The sequence below is a fragment of the Syngnathus floridae genome, chromosome 14, assembly GCF_059516105.1.
Source record: "Syngnathus floridae isolate MCC-2025c chromosome 14, RoL_Sflo_1.0, whole genome shotgun sequence".
NCBI lineage: Eukaryota > Metazoa > Chordata > Actinopteri > Syngnathiformes > Syngnathidae > Syngnathus > Syngnathus floridae.
Genome location: NC_142426.1, coordinates 2,210,197 through 2,229,197, shown reverse-complemented (window position 1 = coordinate 2,229,197; position 19,001 = coordinate 2,210,197). Strand labels below are relative to the sequence as shown.

General features: G+C 42.2%; 1 protein-coding gene across 3 annotated transcripts in view; it reads left to right on the top strand.

Moving 5' to 3' along the window:
• The window catches only part of tnr (tenascin R (restrictin, janusin)), a 70,598-nt gene that overhangs the window by 44,519 nt on the left and 7,078 nt on the right, over window positions 1–19,001 (top strand). For 2 of the 3 annotated variants that reach the window (XM_088397484.1, XM_088397483.1), the window contains 15 exons: window positions 1,700–1,850; window positions 2,770–2,948; window positions 3,137–3,227; window positions 3,511–3,611; window positions 4,174–4,276; window positions 4,563–4,652; window positions 5,657–5,790; window positions 5,864–5,993; window positions 7,424–7,690; window positions 8,756–8,875; window positions 9,068–9,211; window positions 12,047–12,166; window positions 13,169–13,312; window positions 16,856–16,986; window positions 18,856–18,988. In XM_088397484.1, the coding sequence (XP_088253610.1) occupies window positions 1,700–1,850; window positions 2,770–2,948; window positions 3,137–3,227; window positions 3,511–3,611; window positions 4,174–4,276; window positions 4,563–4,652; window positions 5,657–5,790; window positions 5,864–5,993; window positions 7,424–7,690; window positions 8,756–8,875; window positions 9,068–9,211; window positions 12,047–12,166; window positions 13,169–13,312; window positions 16,856–16,986; window positions 18,856–18,988 (2,038 nt within the window). The remainder of the gene's footprint in view (window positions 1–1,699; window positions 1,851–2,769; window positions 2,949–3,136; window positions 3,228–3,510; window positions 3,612–4,173; window positions 4,277–4,562; window positions 4,653–5,656; window positions 5,791–5,863; window positions 5,994–7,423; window positions 7,691–8,755; window positions 8,876–9,067; window positions 9,212–12,046; window positions 12,167–13,168; window positions 13,313–16,855; window positions 16,987–18,855; window positions 18,989–19,001) is intronic. The other variant, XM_088397486.1, reaches the window with a different exon arrangement.

Sequence of the window (19,001 nt, the reverse complement as noted above, 5' to 3'; positions counted from 1 at the left end):
CTCTCTCTCTCTCTCGTAACATGCCCCATTCATCCCTCCTTCCCATTTTTACTCTCCATTTTCCACCTCCTCCTGGCTGTGATGTCCAAGCCGCCTAGTCAGTCCCAAAGGTAACCTCCATCCTCTTTCACCTCGCCTGCTTTACTCCTCCTCCTCCTCCTCACTCCCCCAACCAAGCCGCCACCTGTCTTGCTGCACTTTCACAGCCGCCAGGGAAATCACATTAGGAGTTTGAAGTCCTGCCCACCCTGTGTGAATTTAATCCAGCAATGGGGGATTGTGAATTTTGACAATCTCCTAATGGAAATATGCGTGAAAGCCTTTGCTTATGCAAACACTTGTCTAATTTGTTGCCTTTCAAAGGGGGAGTGAACTTCACATTCTGCAACTACAGCAGACTTGACGTTTTCGTCTTCATGTGTATGTACTCAAATCCATTTGTGGGCACTTTTTAAAATAACATCATTCAATTTGAGAGAGGTTTTGACTCATATGAGAACAAAATCATTTCTTGGCAGCTTCCTGGTCGAGTGAAACCTGCCCAGAAAATACACAACGGAGCATCGCAATGTTTTCTATTTGAATTTCAAAACAGTTCAAAGATCACAATGCATAATGAAGCATTTGCATTATGTAGCATCTTTGTAAAGTTGTGCTCAATGATGCTCGTGGCTGGCTCAAACGCGGCTCAAATTGCATGTCAACCTTGAGAGAGAGAAACGAGCAAGCGTCGGATACTTTGCAGCAGCATTTTGTTGGCTGTACATCCCAACAGCTTGTGATACATTATGCAGCAGTGAGATATATGTATCACTTGGAAGGCTTTTTATCATTTTTGATAAATGATTGATTTCAAGTTTGAAACATTGAAATGAATTGGAATAGCTTATTACTAAATATGATCTTATTAAAAATGATTCAATATTTGGTTGGCAACATTTGAATTTACTCTCAAATGTGCAGGTGTGAAAATGTTTGTGTGCAAAACTAGTTAGCCATCAAAAACAATTCTAATAAATTGCAGTGATAATGACAGTATGGAGTACTTCAGGATTTCCTATAAAGAAAACAAACTCCTACATTGATGCTACACTTTCCTTCAAATTCAATCATACATTTGTGTTTTCATCTTCATAAACATCTCCCCGAGATTTTTTTATTTAGCCTGTGATGAAAACACATCTAACCTCTATTAGCAAAAGTATCCAAAGCTGACCTTTCTCTTTGAATAGACCAACCGGAGATGCTGCCTCGAGCGTCATCAAATTCTCTTGTCAACTAAACCAAAATCAAGGCCAAAATACTTTTGTATTCTCATCCTGAGTAAAAACACACCAGGGCAATTCAATTTTAATGGACTGTTTAGTATTAGAGTGACTAATCATTTTGTATCATGTCGCCATGTCTGCCTGAGTCTGGGCACGGGAGCAGATTCAAACATCACGCTTGTTGTTGTCGCTGCCCATCCTGTGACTAATTTCAATAGATTGCATCTGTAATGACACTTTTTATGTCCCGCCACACGAGCCTTCGTCCTGCGGGCTTTTGTTTTGGGAGGAGATGCAGGTGTCTTTCAGAATGGAGTGTGTCTGCAACCTTCTGGTTTGAACTTCTGGTGACCAAGCAGTGACCAGAAATTTGGCTTTGTATGCCAAACAACCCAATCTTTGTTTTTATTGTTTTGTTTTTCTTCCCCTAGGACAACGATGGCGGCATGACCGCCCAGCTGCCGAGCACCATCACGTCCTTTGTGCAAACTGGTCTGAGACCGGGCGAGGAGTACACAGTCAGCCTGGTGGCACTCCGAGACCAAGGTCGTAGTAGGCCGTTTACCGCCACCGTCACGACACGTACGTACTGAATCCCAATCTTTCTACTTCTTAAAACACAGTTAAAAAATCACATTCAATGCCGGCAAAAATAATCTCATATTAATATGAAATATTGCACACACACACACACACACGGATGAGCCGCCTCTGTCTCGATGATGTATCACCTTTACTCTTTATCCAGCTGGCTTCATGAACGCATCTCGTATAGATTCAATTCAAAAGTTGTTCATCAAATTTGAGAGCCTCATCTCCGTAATCCAAACACCATTAATTTCCTGTCAAGACTGTGGATCAAGTTATGATCTGTAATTAAGTAGACTTTAATGCCGCTTGCTGCTTAATATTTCATGACAGCTCATGAGAAAAGACCTGATTGGTTACCGTAAGAGCGTTAAGATAAGTCTGTTGATGGCACTTGGTTATTTACGAGAAAAATATATTCTTCCTTGGAGGAGGGGAAGTATGATGAGGTGCCCAAAGAAACAACCAGAGGCAGATTCTTCTGTGCTGTTTTCTTCCTGAGGCTCTTTTTCTAGGACGAGGCCCAAGGGCCCAATTGTGACTACATCAAGGAAGAAGGTAGAACAGTCAAATTCGAGTCCAGGACTTTTTTTTTTTTTTCTTCCCACCCAAGAAAGCTCCGAGAAGTCCTTTTGAGGAGAATGTGTTTCTCTTTTTGCACATTGTGGTAAACATGCCATTCACTTGAGTTCCCCCCGCGGGTCAACACGCACGAATGAAAATGCCACCACAGCATGGAATGTTGGAAAAGATTTGCTGCATTTCTCAAACGTCATACCAGACTTGTAAAGAAAAGGTGCAGAAATGAAAGGAACTTCTCTCTGCTATTTGGATTCATTGAGACGTGCTTGTGTGCAATACAGTTTAAGGCGTTTGTTTCCCTCTTCAGTTTCCGGATGTGATTGTTTTGCAGTGATGGACGGCCCCACTGAGCTGATTGTGCGCGATGTGTCAGACACGGTAGCATTCCTCGAGTGGACGCCGCCAAAAGCCAAGATTGATCAAATTGTCTTGCGTTACGGCATCGTGGGAGGCGAGGGCCCGCGCACTACCTTCCGCCTCCAGCCCACGCTGAGCCAGTACACCCTGCAGGTGAGTGTAGTATTTTGATTTTATTATTTTTAGTCTTTTTTTTATTTTTAAGTTTGTTTATTTGTTTTAGTTTTACCTCATCTACAAATGACCAGGCCCTGCTATCTGTTGTCATAAAAATGTAATGTGGCCCTTGACTGCAAATGTTGGCCCGCCCCTGTTTTCAAATAACCCATTTTGTTGTGAAGGTCCTACGCCCCGGTTCCCGTTATGAGGTGTCTGTGAGCGGCGTGAGGGACGGGAACACCAGCGGATCCATTTCCATTGAATTTACAACCGGTGAGGGCTGACAGCAAGCAGATGTGGTAATCATGCTGCATGCTATCCTGAGCCTGCCTCCGGGAATAGAACTGTTGATGACATACGGACGGCCCCATGCGCCGCGCTGTTCAAGGTCATTTGGCAGATGCCTGTAAAGTTTGCACAGCGGATATTATCTTGTGCTCAACCGGTTAATGCATGCACGTAGGAATGATTGCAGTGACGGCTGATTGCTGATGTCTGCCTGTACACTCCCCCACCACCCCTTGAGAAACAGTCTCAGTGTCCTCAATGTTGTCAGCTTTATCGTTTTTCTCAGAGATTGATGCACCCAAGAACTTGCGTCTCATCTCCAAGACCTCCACCAGCCTGGAGTTGGAATGGGACAACAGTGAGGCGCAGGTAAGGCCATTGTGCGGTTTGCTGACGTAGCAACTGTTTCCATCTTTCATGATTCTGTCGAGTGCAAATCTAAACAGCAACAACAACAACAAAAACATGGCGGTGCAATGAAACCAATCCATGACACACATTTCCCATAGGAAAGAACGTCCATAAAATTGATTGCCATCATTAAACCTGTATTAATGGTTTGAAGTCATTTTCAAGTGTTATTTTATCATTCTTGGGTCCCGTATCTATAAAACGTGTTAATCAGCCAATAAGAAAATTAATCTTAATCGAGACAACAAATGTCTGAGCAGAAAGTGATTTGTGTCACGGATGCACCTCGCCTCACAAATCCTTGTCACGCAAACATTATGCGTTTCAGAGACTTTTCTCAAAGGTTACTTTCCCAACAAGGTTTAAAGGACTCTCTGTAAATGACAAATTGGTTGTTTTGACCCATACAATCACTTTGTCTTTCTGTTTGTTAGTTCCAAGTCTTAAAGTTAAAAAATAATCAACATTGACGTGATCAATAGTTTTAATATCGCTCTTTTTTTATTTTGTGCACGTTTAGGTAGAAGCCTACCAGGTGGTGTACAGCACGCTGGCTGGCGATCAATACGAAAAAGTCATTGTACCACGAAATGAAGGCGCAACCACAAAGACCACTCTCACTGGTAAGTGTCAACCAAGTGTCGAGCTTCTCCGCGTTATGCGAGCTCATGAACTGAAGGAAATGTTCTACATGCCAGGGTGGCTTCTATTTCTTCTCGTGTTTGTAGAGATACATTTTGAAAGCAAGGAAATTGGAAGTGGCTGTTATTTTGTGCAATCAATGCTTTCATATCTTTTTTCTTCTCTGCTAAGGTTTTTTTTTCTTCTCTTTTTTACATTCCCCTGCTGTTTACATGTCTGTGGCTGTAGCTGATTGATTGATGAATGAATTCATTGATTGCGTTTCAGACCTGCTGCCTGGCACGGAGTACGGTATCGGCATTTCTGCCATGAGAGGCAGCAACCAGAGCACATCGGCCACTATGAACGCCAGGACGGGTGGGTGACTCTTTATCGCATCAGTGGGGACAAAAAAAAAAAAGTGCCATGAGTTGCATGTGATTTGATGTTAATTTGACGACAGCTTGCTCAATCTGAGCCGCGGCGAAGGGACCCCCCCCTCCCCAAACTCAGCATGATGACACCTCAAAATGATATCATTAAATGTCGCAGTAAAAACAAAAAGAGAGTCGGTGGAAGAAGAATCACCAAAATATATACTATTTCAAATTTATTATTTAATTTTTAAATGTATTCTTTCATTCTAAAATCAGTCCTGTTTGCGTCAGCTGACAAACACTCATGTTGCACTTGATCTAATGGCTAAATGTGTTTTCCACGATAATGATCTTGTGGAATGGCATCCTTTCATTCGGAGGATCCAGCTTTTCACCCCATTCGACTGTGAGTCCCCGAGCATGAACAGCTCCATCTCCTAATGAGTGAATAGATGAAATATCGGGTTCTTAGCTGCACTGACAGAAAATATTCATTATCTTTGGATTTGGATTTTAAAAGCCGCCACGTGATTGTCTTTGCACTTTAAGAGTGCCAAAACATGACTCAAGTGTCTATTGATGCTGATTTATGAAAATAGCTTTTTAACACAGAAAGTGCATCATCCAGCAGCTTCTCCTGTCAAGGAAAGAATTATCGATCTGTAATGACGCACACAAGCGTGACTGCAGCTCCTTTTCATCACATTTGTGCTCCCTGAATTGGAAAGACGTCATGATCGGAAAGCTTTATGGGATGTCGAGGTGCTTTCTGTGACAACAGAGTATATTCAGAAGACAGGCTACTGTAGCATTTATGCCATCCCGGGATCAGATAATGGACATTTTTAAAAGTGAATTTTTTTTTTTTTTTTTCCCCCGTTACTGTAAAAGAAAGACAAACTTCTGAATTGCACACCTTTGAATGCTAAAAGTGTAAAAGATCAGAATTGTATCTGCCTCACTGAGATTTCCATGGTGACTTTTCCAAAATGTATCTTGTGCCAGGTCTGGACGTGCCAATGGATCTTACTGTGACGGCATCTACAGACAACACCATCACCCTGATGTGGGGCGTGGTCCAAGGCCCCATTGACTTCTACAAAGTTACCTATACGTCCTCCTCGGGCGTGACTACTGAGGTACAGATATACGTACTAGGTACTTTTGGATGAAAATGCAGTTGAGCATTTTCTTGTCATTCGGCCCAAATAGTTGACTGTGCCAAGAGGTGAAACCACCGCCACTTTGACGGACTTGGAACCCGGGACTGAATACACCATCACAGTGGCAGCAAAGAGGGGGAGACAGCAGAGCAACGTGGCTTCCATAGATGCCTTCACAGGTACCCATTTTCCCAAATGATTTGCCACAAGATGGCAGCAAAGTGCTTTCCTTTAAATACTGCTACAGTATGTAAGTGAAGCTCCTCTTCTTACTTCAACTTAGTTCCTTTATCACAAAATGATGACGTGGCAAAAGCCAAACTGAGAATTTGTTGAGATTTTTGTAGTCGTAGTAGTTTTTTCAGTTTGATGTTGACCACACGGAAGAATTTGCCACTATAAATATTGCTTTAACATTGAATTTTTGGGGACACCATTGCTAAGGATTTTCATTTTAGAGGACACTTTGCTCATCAAAAAGGGGCGTTTTTTTTTTTTCATTAGCAATCTTGATTCTCGGCGTGTTTGTATTTCACTTAAGTTTCAGGCAGTTGGGATTTTTTCAAAACTCACACATGAATATATTTAGAATGAAAAAGATCCAACTGTGAATTTAAGAACCATAAGGTGAGTCATACTTAAAAAAAGATGCAGGTCCATTACAAGCAGGGCTTAAAGAAACTATTAATAGATTGCAGATTTCACTTTGGCCCAATTTGCAGTGGGCCTTTTCATCTTCCTCTGCCTTTTTTTTTTCCATTCAGCCATCCCATCATAATCTTTCCTGCTGCACTTTTTGCCCATCTGCAGCAGCAATAAGCATTTTGTACTTGTGACAGTTCAGCATCAAAATGATGCACTTGAGTACTTGTCTTTTTCTCCTCACCTTGATCACTTCATTGTTTATGATAGCAGTTGTCATCATCATGGCCGCCATCATCACGGTGACGTGTGACTTCATTTCACGTCGTCCGCGACTAACACCATTCTAACCGTGGCCGTTGGGAGCGATGATAAGCTGCAAGATCAGGAGGATGAAAAGCCTTAATTGGATGTCATCTTTTCATCCACTTCACTCGTAACATCAAATTGTCTGTGCCCAAAGGAACTCAAACATAGGATTTTCTCTTGAGGTGTGCCATCAAAAGGTTGATTTGTTTTAAGTTTGATCATGCGTAAATAGCTGTTAGATGCACCTTCAGTTTGACTGCACGCCAACTATAATGTGCACTTACAGCAGCAGTTTAAACTCCATCCATCTTCCTTTTGCTCTCATGTTGGTTCACTTCATCATTAGCTGTCCAAGTCATCCGTTTTGACAGCAACATCTGCTTCCATCATGGCTTTTCCCCATTTTCTTTTGGTGATCAATCCTATCACAACTTCATCTTTATGGCACATAAATGCAATTAGCCTCTCGATTTCATGAGCGATTAAATCATCACGTCCTCATGACTCTGGTCTGCCTGATCAAGATGGCACCCGAGGCTAATTTGGCCGGCCGCTTCCATCCATCCATCACCGGCGTGGCTTCTCCATTTCCATCTCTCTCCTCTTTTCCCGGCTTTCTCGGAGACACCGGGGTGACATTTAATCCATATCCCTTCAGGGATCAGGCCCGTTTCCCACCTGTACTTGTCGGAGGTGGCTTTCGACTCGGTGCTGGTGGCGTGGAGCTCGCCGGCGCCGCCCGCTGATGTCTTCATCCTGAGCTACAGCTCAGCCGATGGCAGCGACACCTCCAAGGTGACCCTGGAAGGCTCCAAGACGAGGTCGTTGGTGCAAGGGCTGCTTCCCTCCACTCAGTATACCATCAGCCTATTCACAATACAGGGGGACGTCACCTCCGATCCCATTACGGCGTCCCTCACGACAGGTGAGATGCCCCATTGGATGGAAAAGACTCGGGCGCGCTTTACACTCCCGCTCGCCCCTGGCGAGCCTCGCCCACATGCATAGAAATGAAGCGAAAAATAAGTTGATTTGCAATACTGGTTTTTCTTGCAAGCTGAATCAACTCAAATAGTTTGAGTATCACAAATGTCAAAGCAAAATGCAGTGAAGGATCGCAGATCTCTAACCAAAATCAGGCAAGAAGCAATTTTCCAGCAGAACCAAAACAGGATATACAATACAGTGTTTTACTTATGATTTCCTTTGTACAAAAAGCTGTGGCTAAAAAGCAAAGCGTGGAGAGTCTCTGTTCCCAAAAGTGCACTTCATGAATGGAGCCAACAGCCTCTCAAATATCCACACAGTTTTTTATTTTATTCTCATTAGTTTATTTTTTGTATGATTTATTTTTTGTATTATTCCAGTGACCTGTGACTTTTAACTCTGGTGTGTTTTTTCAATAAAGACGAATGCTGAATCATCACGAATGATTTTACACGGAGCAAATGAAAAGGGAATCACATTTTCCTCTGATCTTTTCTTATTATAACCATACTCGTATGGGCCCAACATTTCTAAGAAGCCGCTGTTTTCCAAGCACGTGGAAATGAAAATGATTTCAAAGGCAGGAATAATAAATGACCCCCCTCTTCTCATGAATACTACTCATTATTCTTTTAATTTCAAGTGGCGCCCGTGCTGTTGCTTTTTCACTGAGCTAAGAGATAGAAGTTCTCTAATCTCCTCTTCATTCCCTCCATCACTTCTACTTTCTTCCGTTGATACCGTTAATAGCTAAGTAACAGCCATCAGATGACTTGTTTGCTCACATCGGCTCCGCTGCAACCTTTTTCGCAGTCGCTCGATAGTCGGGGAAAACAAATTGACCGAGAGGGGGGGGGAGCAGCAATACATACAAACGGCATCGAAATAACGCTACTCAAAAGTAGATGAATGCTTCTTCTAAATTGCAACAACAGATAATAACGCAAAGTGTCACATTCTTATGGGGGGGTGTTTCTAGCCAAAGTCTGCCTTGTCGCCGTAGGTATGGACCCACCCAAGCAGATGACGGTGTCCGCCGTGGCCGAGGACATCGTGACCATTTCGTGGATCAAGCCACTGGCTCCATTTGAATATTATAAGCTTTCCTACCAGTCAGCCCGAGGTATTTCATTTGCCATATTTTAATATGATTTATTGAGCCTCCAATAGCGTCGTCATCTTTTGCCAATGAATCTTAATTATAGTCTTCAAATATAGCTATAAATCTTTTAGTGCTGCTTCACTATGATTGAATAGTAGATGTATTTCAAATCGGACACGCCAGCAAAGCTGACTCGACTGGGTTTCCCCGCAGGTCGAGTGGACAGCGTTGTGATTGACAGCGATGTGACCAACTACACTTTGTCCAGTCTGTTCCCTGCTACCGAGTATGAGATCAGTCTGAACGCTGTCAGGGGGAGCCAGGAGAGCAAAATGGTCAGCGCCTCAGTCTACACAGGTAAGAGGAAAAAACAAGTCGCTGATGTCCCTGTCTTGTCGCAAATAGTTAGTAACATGAAAATCCAATCTGACTGTAATACACGCGCACACACCGGCAGATTGTAGTGCACAAGATGTGAGTACACACTTCCAAGAAGCTCTTCACACTGCGCACACGCACGCACAAACAAGAGAGAAAATGAAAGGGTACAGCTGGCATCTGGCATTGTGGCCAGAGATGAAAATGTCGACCCCCTGACCCAGTAATTGGCAAGCTATTCCGCAGTCCATCTCGCAGCACGCGCATGTGCGCGCGCGCACGCACGCTCTTTATCCTTTCGCCTCACGTCTATCCTCTTGAATCTTTGCACCTCCCTGCACACCTTTCCGCTCTTTCACTTCATTGCACCGTTCTAAAAAAAAAAAAAATCTCCCCTATTTCTTTCTGATTATTTTTCCAATAGGAATCAAGCGACATAGCGTGCTTCCACATGAATGCACGGGAATATGCAACAGTTATTCTCATTCAAAGAATTCCCTTCACAAAATATTAACACACTCCCTGTGGTGTATGCAAAATCGGTAACGTGTGTGTGTGTGTGTGTGTGTGTGTGTGTGTGTGTGTGCGTGCGTGCGTGCGTGCGTGCGTGCGTGCGTGCGTGCGTGCGTGCGTGCGTGCGTGTGTGAGGGAGGGAGGAAGAGGAAGCTGAAGGGAGCTCAGGAGAGTAGGGCAGAAGGTGTGTTTGCATGTCAATGAGATGTGATTCAGAAAAGCCAAGTTGAAGAATGCATTGAAGCAGGGAAAATAGCAAGCTCAAGTTATTCTTGAGCGAACAATACTAGTGTGTTTGTGAAGCAGAGCCATTCGGACTCTAATGGAAGAATCGAATGTAATAGAATTAAAAGTACATAGCGTAGTCAAGATAGTTAGCCCGTTCACTACCATTGACGACGAGAGACGTCACAGATTCATTTCAACTGTGAATGAATTTGAATTGATAAATAACATTCTCATCACGCCGGGGATCCTTGAATGTCACTTCTTAGCTTAATAGCACACTTGGTATTTAGCATAGTCATCCAAAATCGCATGGGGGGGGGGGGGGAGTCCAATGACTGTTGTTTAATTATCAGAGCAGTTAAAAAAAAAAGCAAGGAGCCATCTTTCATTTTGCCACCAAACACTTAATGTACTGGCATTTAGGAAAAACTGTTTGGCTTGAGAGTAAATGGGCTTTGTGATGAGATGTTTAACGACTAACAATGGGCCTCATATGCAAAATGTCAGGACCTTTAATAAATGATCTCACCTCCCAACACCGGAGTTGGAAGAAAAGCCGTTAACGTCTAGCTTATTTATCATCTTCACCGAGAACACATAGCTCGGTGCAGGATGCTCAACAGGATGAAATCTAAAGTATGTTGATGAATACGAAATGAGGAAACCAGTTTGCTACAGCACTTTGTATGCAGTGCTAGTGCTCTATAAATACATACATTTGGGTTGACTTGAGCGACTGGCTTCTTCACAGCTTGGATCAGGTCCTGTAAATCCCGATCGGCATGTAAATTGTGCAGCATCACTCCATGAGATAGCTCGTCGAATTTGTCAGTTTAATTAGCATGACACGGTGCAATGTGCTGACAGGACTTGCAAACAGGAAAGGCAACTTGCAATCAAAAGGTCAGAGTGTGTCAAGTCAAGTGGAGCATCATGAGCAGCATCTTCATCAAATTTGAACCCCTCCCCTCAGTCATATAACAAATAAAGAAACAAACAAACATTCTTTTTGCTTTCCCTTGGCCTGACGCAACTTTCCATGTGACTTGTGGAGTATTCTGAATTTCTCAGTTAAGTATCCATTACTGAGTCAAAACCAGTTAATTTAGTTCATTAATTCATGAACTAGTTTGGTGATGAATTTTCATCAAACATTTGATTTACTGGCAATGCAAATGGCAGTGCTGACTTGAGTGGGTGTTTTACAAAAATATCTCTTGAATTGTACTAGGAGCCAAAAAATCTCATCTTGTGCCGTCCACTTCGTAGCCCTGTTCAGTGATTCACAAGTGCAATCAGAAGATGGAGCATGTTGATTGGATTATCAAAGACCTTGATAAAAGAGAGTTGTCCCTTTGTTGTTGTTGTTATGTGTTTTTTTTTGTCCCGGTCTCGCTCCATGTATTCCCCCTTGCCATTCTAATTGACTGAATAAGCCTCTGCATAATTTGCTTAAACCTTTTGGCAATTAAAGTAATGACTTCGGTTTACTCAGCCAGCCGAGTGATGAGGGCTCACAGTGACCGCAGTATCCCGACAAGATAAACTTTTTTTTTTTTCTATTTTAAATTCCGTTGAGGATAGGACAATATTAATTATTTGCTACAAGCAGCACTGCGTTGGCCTGCCATGTTCCATGCTGTGCCAAAATAACATGCCGGAGGGGTAAATTGGGGTTGAAACATTGAGGTTAAAGGTTTAATCAAATTTAAATTCAGTGCTGGCTTGTCCGGCCCCGAGTGAGAATGAAATTAGAAAGCGGTTAGAGCAACAGCAGGCGAAGGTGAACCAACGTCTTCAGCATACTATTTCACTAGTAATATCACTTTGAATAAAATTTGAGCACGGCGGTCGTAATTATGAACCTGTTCAATGCAAAAAAAATCCTGGGACTCGATAATTACCCCTCAGATGTGAGAGTACAATAATAATGTGGTATTTAATCTCTGCTCTCTAATTGGGAACAGCAACGTATTCCCTGAAGAGATCACGAGATGCCTCCGTGTTTATTTTTTGAAGTGAGAAGCCCAAAATGAAGATTTTTACAAAGAACCCACATTGTTCCGTTTCTAGCTATGGACATGCCGTCAGAATTGAGCGCACTCAACATCACTCCGCAAGGAGCCCTGCTGAGGTGGAACCCGCCAATGTCCAACGTTGACAATTATGTGCTGACTCTCACGCACAACCAAGGTAAGTTGTCCAGATTTTTGGAATTGACTGGGAAATCATCAGAGGACAGATATGAACATCTGAGGCTGGGTGGGTGAAACCATTGTTGCTAGTTTTTTTTTGGGGGGGGGGGGGGGGGGGTTTGGCCATGCCACCCGTGTCCTCAGCGACCGACAGGCGAATGATGTCCGTATTGCTTGGCCTCTCAGGGTCTCCCTTTATACGTAATTTGCTCCATTGGAGATGTGCCAAGTCGCTGGAGAAAAGCTGCCTTCAAACTACTTGACATGCATACTGTTGTTTCTTCTTTGGCCACTGTCGGCAGTCATTAACCTTTAGCATTTGGATAATCGGGTTCTTCCGCCCTGCCCGTAACCGTCTTATTCTGCTGTAATCGATGATTTAAATGACTCAACTCATAGTGGAGGTGAATTATTAATCCTATAGTCATGTATCATCTGCAATTCTCATGTTAAAATGGGATGTCTGATGAAACTATCCGTAACGTGAGCTGTTGCAATAAAGATAACAACGTTTGTGCTCACAATGTCAATAATGTAGTATAGCGGGGAAACATTTTGGTCAACCTGATGGAGCTGCCAAAATGAGAAAAATCCCTTGCGCTCACGCATCATTCACGAGCTGACTTTTATGAAGTGGCACAAAACAAATGTGAAGGCTTGCTTAGTTTCCATTATTTCTGCTTCTTTGCCTGCCGCTCAGCTCAGTTCAGTTCAACTCAGCCCAGCTCTCTCTCTCTCTCTCTCTCTCTCTCTCTCCCAAATCAATTTTCAAACTAAACCTTGATGGAGCAGAGTGTAAATTCAGTCGTAGACAAAACGCTTAACATCTTTTCCTTGTATCAGTGTATTGAATAAAGATGAGTAACCCTCGCTATTTCAAGGTAGGCATATAGCTTTTATAGTTTGTCTGCACTCCCAAAGAGCTGCCAGTAAAAACATGAAATGCAATGTTTGTATTTAACACTTTGTCTTCTCATTACATGTTCAATATTTTTTTTAGTGACAGCTGATACGTTTCTGGTGGAGGGCAACAAGCAAGAGCACCAGCTGTCCAATCTGAAGCCCAGTACGTCCTACTCAGTAGCCCTCTATGCTACCAAAGGACCCCTCACCTCCGGCACCGTCATCGCCAACCTCCAAACACGTAAGCAAAACTTTCTAATTGTCTCCCAGGCAGGAGTAACACATTTAGAAACAGCTCTTCCTTCCGCTTGAGCCAAGCTGCAACTTTGTAAACTTTTTGGGAGTTTACAAAAAGTTAAGTAAGCAAAGGAAGTGTGATTCCCAGAGGAACACCACCTTGTAACACTAATAAGCAAATGTCGAAAGTTTTCCAAAGGGCAAGTCCTGCCGGACTAAAAAAATAGAATAAAAAAAACCAGAAAGCTGAGCGTTAACTCGATGCTCCTCGGTGCCTCTGACAGTAACGAGGGAAATGTCTATTTGCTGTGCTGTATTCAAGAGGACATGAAAAGCAGCTGTCTTGATGTTGACATAAACCACTAGGGGGAGCATCACTTAAGGCATCCTAATCAGTCTCGTTGAGTTGTTGCCATCCACAGTGGGAGCTTTGACATCAGGCAAGTAAATTGGATTAAAACAACAAGAATAACTTCCATTCATCCATCTTTTTTGTAATGCTATGATTTTATAGGCTGCACTACTATGACAGCCCCCCTTTCTCTTAGACATTTTCCAAAATAGACAGATCACAAAAGATTTATTTGGTTGTTAAATTTCACACTTAATGGTTGGGAAAGGCACTCCAGAGAGCAAGCTATATGTATACAAGCTATTAAAAAGTCAATTCTCCATAAAATGTCCTCTTTAAATGGAACTGATCTGCCATAGCATTTGGGGCGCATAAACATTACAATATTATTTCTCCCAAATTCACATCGAATTAAATGACAACTGCTCAGAGTGTATTGCTTTTTTATTTTCATGATAGAAACAATATGAATTTCAAAATACAGCTGCAACAGTTTATATGCCCGAAAATGACAATATCACACTCTTTTTTGGATGACACTGTAATAATCCTATTTATTTCACATTGCATATGAGTCGCACTCGTCATTTAAATGGCTTCATTAGCTTCAGACTTTGTCTTACCACTTTAACCCAACCCGATGAAAATACAAAAATACACAGTTAAGGCAAACGAATCAAATTTAAACATCTCACTGTGTTGTGTTTTCTTTGATTATTAAACAGACGTTTGGAATTTCCTTCAGATAATTCATCTACTGACTTGCTCATTATTCTGTGGAATTCATATTTTATGGCCATAAAACTGGGGGGTGGGAAAAATAAACATAAAGCGTGCTCTCATCCCGTGAGGTAAAAATCCCTTTTGAAAGCTTGAACAAATGATCCCATCTGCTGCCTCTGTGTCTGTTTATTCCATCAAGCATTGTTTATACTCTCTGTTAATGCTCTTCTCAATCCTATTCCGGGCCAGACCAGCAGAACATCTGCTCACCTGCTTCAATGCTCGGTTTAAAAAAAAAAAAAAAAAAAAAAAAGATCTAAAAGTAATGCCTCATGGTCAGTGTATTCTAATTGAAAAAAAAAAATTGGCCACTCACCTCTCCATTCTCGCCTATCATCTCAGTTGTAAGCTTCATCAAGATAAACCCGGTTCATTCTATAGCACATGCAGTCAGAATGGGAACTTCAGATAAGAAGACTCAGAAGAGGAAGCAAATGGAAAAGATAAGGAGTGCAATAGTGAGGCAAAGCTCAGGGTGATGTGGGAAAGGCAAAAAGGGGATCAAAGATGGTGGCAATGTGGAGAACATTTGCACATGACAGGACTTTGCCTTCAACTTTCAACTCCACCACTGAATCCGCACCGCTCTCTTATAAATCATATAAGATACACGCATAGAAGACTTTCACCAATTCTTCAAGTGGAAACTGCAGTAATACTCGTTGTTCTTTGCAGAGCATAAAGAAAAGATGACTCTGTGCATTGTGAAATGATTTGTTTATCGTCAAATATCCGTTGCTTAAACACTATTGATGCTATTGATTCACCTGCCGTCTAAGTTTGTTAGCATCGAGATAAATGCCGTTTTCCAACTGACGTCAGAAATGATCCAATTTCACCTAATCACAATAGTTCCAAAATTAATGACTACAAATAATGTATGTATGTTTATTCATTATTAGTGACAGGCAGAACTTGGAAAGGTTTGAACCCTGTTGCTGTTCATACAGAAGAAGAATATTTTCTAAATCATTTTGAATCATATTTGTTTTAATTTAACCAATATGGATCCTGGTCCCATAAAGCAATATTTGAGAAAGTCAACTTTATGTCACGCATGAAAATGAGCCTGCGCCATCCGAAGCCCAAAACACAGGTGATGTAAAATGATGAAAATGAGACGAGGTGGCTCAAACGTATGGAAAGCAGCGCGGGGTGGGGTGAATCGGAATACACGGCCGGGCAGGCGGGTGGGCGGTGTGATGTAATGTGCGCTAAAACTTGGGTGGGCATGACGAGCACAGCTTTTCTTTTTGTCATGTACTTGGAGCTCATGTGGAATGTGGTCTTGCTGCTCCACTCTCTGTATTCCTGCGGGGTGCTTTAATAGGCCAGGAAATTGCTTGGGAGACTTATATTGCTTTGTTTATGTGGGAGAATAAATTTACCTTCCAGCCCAACCTCTTATTCTTTCATTTTAATCGTCTGCAAACTCTTTACACACTCCAGAGACCCAACAGGTTATTTTCAAAAGTCACATTTCCATCCATATCTCCCCTTTGGTTGGTGCTGGTTGTCGACACTTGTCCGACTCCTCAGCAAGTTGAGCTGTGAATGCTTAAGCTAAGCGGATTAGCTTTGATTGAATTCCAAATAGTCCAAGTAAAAGCAAAGACGGTGGGTGTCCTATTAGATGAAACAAGCAAAAATGCTGAGGCCCTGAACGACCACTTTGTCACGCAGGCAAAATTTGCTTGATGCGGCCTCAACCTTGACGTTTATTTTCAGATGTTGAAAAGGCCGAATGTATATTTAACAGAAGCGGCTTGTGCTAAGCTGGAGATGGGCCAGTGCTGCTTTTCTACAAAGAACCATCCCCTAAAAAGCCTGCCCGAGCGACCTGAATTTCTTTTTTCTTCTAGATCAGGGGTGTCAAAGTCATTTCTGTCGCGGGCCGCATTGTCATCATAGTTTGCTTTGGAGGGTCATTATGCGGCGGGCCGTATCTGGCCCCCGGCCTTGAGTTTGAGACCTATGTTCTACAAGTCTTTCCTAAGCAATTATCGATCAATGACACAATGATGGGAATGGGGGGGGGTCGGTGTAACGCTGCCCGCTGCGTCTCATTTCCTGGGCGTTAATTTACAGCCCTGAGGCGACATTTGCCGGCTGCAGCTGCTTCCCTTCCCTTCCAGCGTTTTATTGGCGCCGATAGTTTCGTCTGGTGCAGCTGGCCTCATCGTGAACGACCCACACACGTTTTCTTATTAACAAGGCGTGGATCAAATGGACAACTAACCTTGAGTTCTGGAAATCCATATTAGTTTGTACATTTATTGTCTTTTGCCTTGAAGAGCAGCATCATTACATGTGTAGGTTAGTCCTAAAACTTTTTTTTTTTCCAAGACTATACTCGGAGTCAGGCATCTTGAAGTGAAAGTGCTGCTTGTCTTTTTGGTGTTTTTTACACAGCGATGGATGCACCTCTGAACCTGACAGCCAGCGAAGTGAATCACCGCAGCGCTCTCATCTCCTGGCAGCCGCCCAGCTCTGAAATCGACAACTACATGCTCACCTACAAGTCATCCGTTGGCAACCGTAAAGTAAGCATTGATCACACTGCGGCTGGCTATGTTGCACAAATAGTTGACGTCTTAATCCGACCAATTCACATGCTAACATTAGAATGATGGTGATTAGATTATCATGTCATACACTGAAAGAAAAAAAAAACCATTGAATAAAAGTAAAAATGAAATAATCCTTCGCAATCAATATTCAACTGGTGTAAGATGAAAGTTTTGCCTTCAAGAAAATGTATTAAGGAGAAGCAAACCCATGATTTTTGGTTGTCCTAATCTAAATGAATTAAATTGGATTAATTGCTTATTATAAAAAATCGGTCCTGAATGTTTTTCCTTTCTTTAAAGCAAGTGTTTATTTTTTACTCTCAAACATTTAATACTGGATTTAAAAAATGCTTCAAAGAAAAGTACATGTTTTTTTTTATGACAATAACATTATATTTGCATTATTTTGGATTTACAAATGTTTAAATAAAACTGTAATTTTTTTTCTTAAATTTTTATTGTTGGGGCAAAATAATACCGGGTGCTTTTGCTGTCATCCAAGAGATATTTTGCTAGCTATTGGCTCTTCAAAAAACATACATTATGAATGAATGAATGAATGAATGAATGAATGAATGAATGAAACAGCATTTGCCGGTATAAAAGGTTAGCTATCATCCCGAGGGAGTCTTTGCCTCGGCTCAAAAATACTCTGAGTTATTACACCGCTCCTCGGGGACAGTTTCAATGCGGTGAGCACGCCGCTGCATACCGGAATGAAGACAGAGTAAGCATTTTCCCCACGATCTGAAACAAGCCTCTCCTGCTTTCCCAAAAATCAAGCTTCTCATGACTCAGCCAAGGCAACAAAACTGAAATCGGAGCGATGTCTCTAATTTAGTGAGTCGCGCCTCCTGTTGGCATGTCTGAGATTTTTGGAAATCTTGACCACATTTTATCAATAGTAAATGCCACTTCACACCTGCAGGAAAGCTAATAGTGAGGAGAGAAAATTTAGCCCATCGAGTAACAGCAGCAACATTGTCGTTCCCTTCTACTCTGTTCAACTCCATTTCGATTTCCACAGATTTGAAATGTGTTTTGGCTACAAATTCTCTGATAGCGCAGCTTCTTCGCCTCAAGAGATTTTAAATGATTCAAATTGAGCACAGTATCTATCTAATTAACATATGGCTTTTATGCGCTGCGCCACAAAGATATTGCGTCAGCGATGGTTCGGAAGGTCATGCCGCACACGTTTGATGGGGTGTGGAGTAAAACACAGCACGGTGCGTGTGAAGCTGTAGATCATCCTGGCTTTGGCCTGCCTGCAGTAAACGTCTCGTCTTGACCCTAAAAAACAGCCGGAGGTGGGTGTCCTTGGAGATAGATGGAAGGGAGAGACGCCATTCACCAGCTGCTCCTCTGCATAATTCACACAGACACATTGTGTGATATTTATTATGTTTCAAAACCTGTTAAATGTTTGATTTGTGATTCTTCATATTTAATATGGACCCAAGCACAATTGGATCTTTGAGCTTATTCTTCTGAGACCTATTTCTACCACTGCACCAGTTAGTTGATGATTTTATGCATTCAGTGAACATTTGAGAGCTGAGACAAAGGCTTGATTGACTATGCATTTGTTTGTGATGATAATATATATTTGTTATTTTGTAATGATTGTAATTGGTCAGAGTTGTTAAAACACCCTAAGGCTGTTAAGCTACAAGAGCGTGCTTTTGTTCCTTGCCGTTCGCTTGGCACAAATTTTACAGTTGTGCTATTGACAAGAAATAACTGGAAGGCACTTTTCCATTTTTTAGCTTTTTGGCACTGAGTCATTGAGATTCTAAGATTTGCTGTGTAAAAAATTGTGCACGTGATTTTATACACTAGGAGTTGATTCTCGACGCAGAGGACACCTGGATTCGCCTGGAAGGTCTACCCGAGACCACCGAGTTCACCGTCAAGCTGCAGGCAGCGAGGGGTCTCGACACCAGTGCTGTGGTCTCCACCACCTTTACAACAGGTGCACTCGAGAT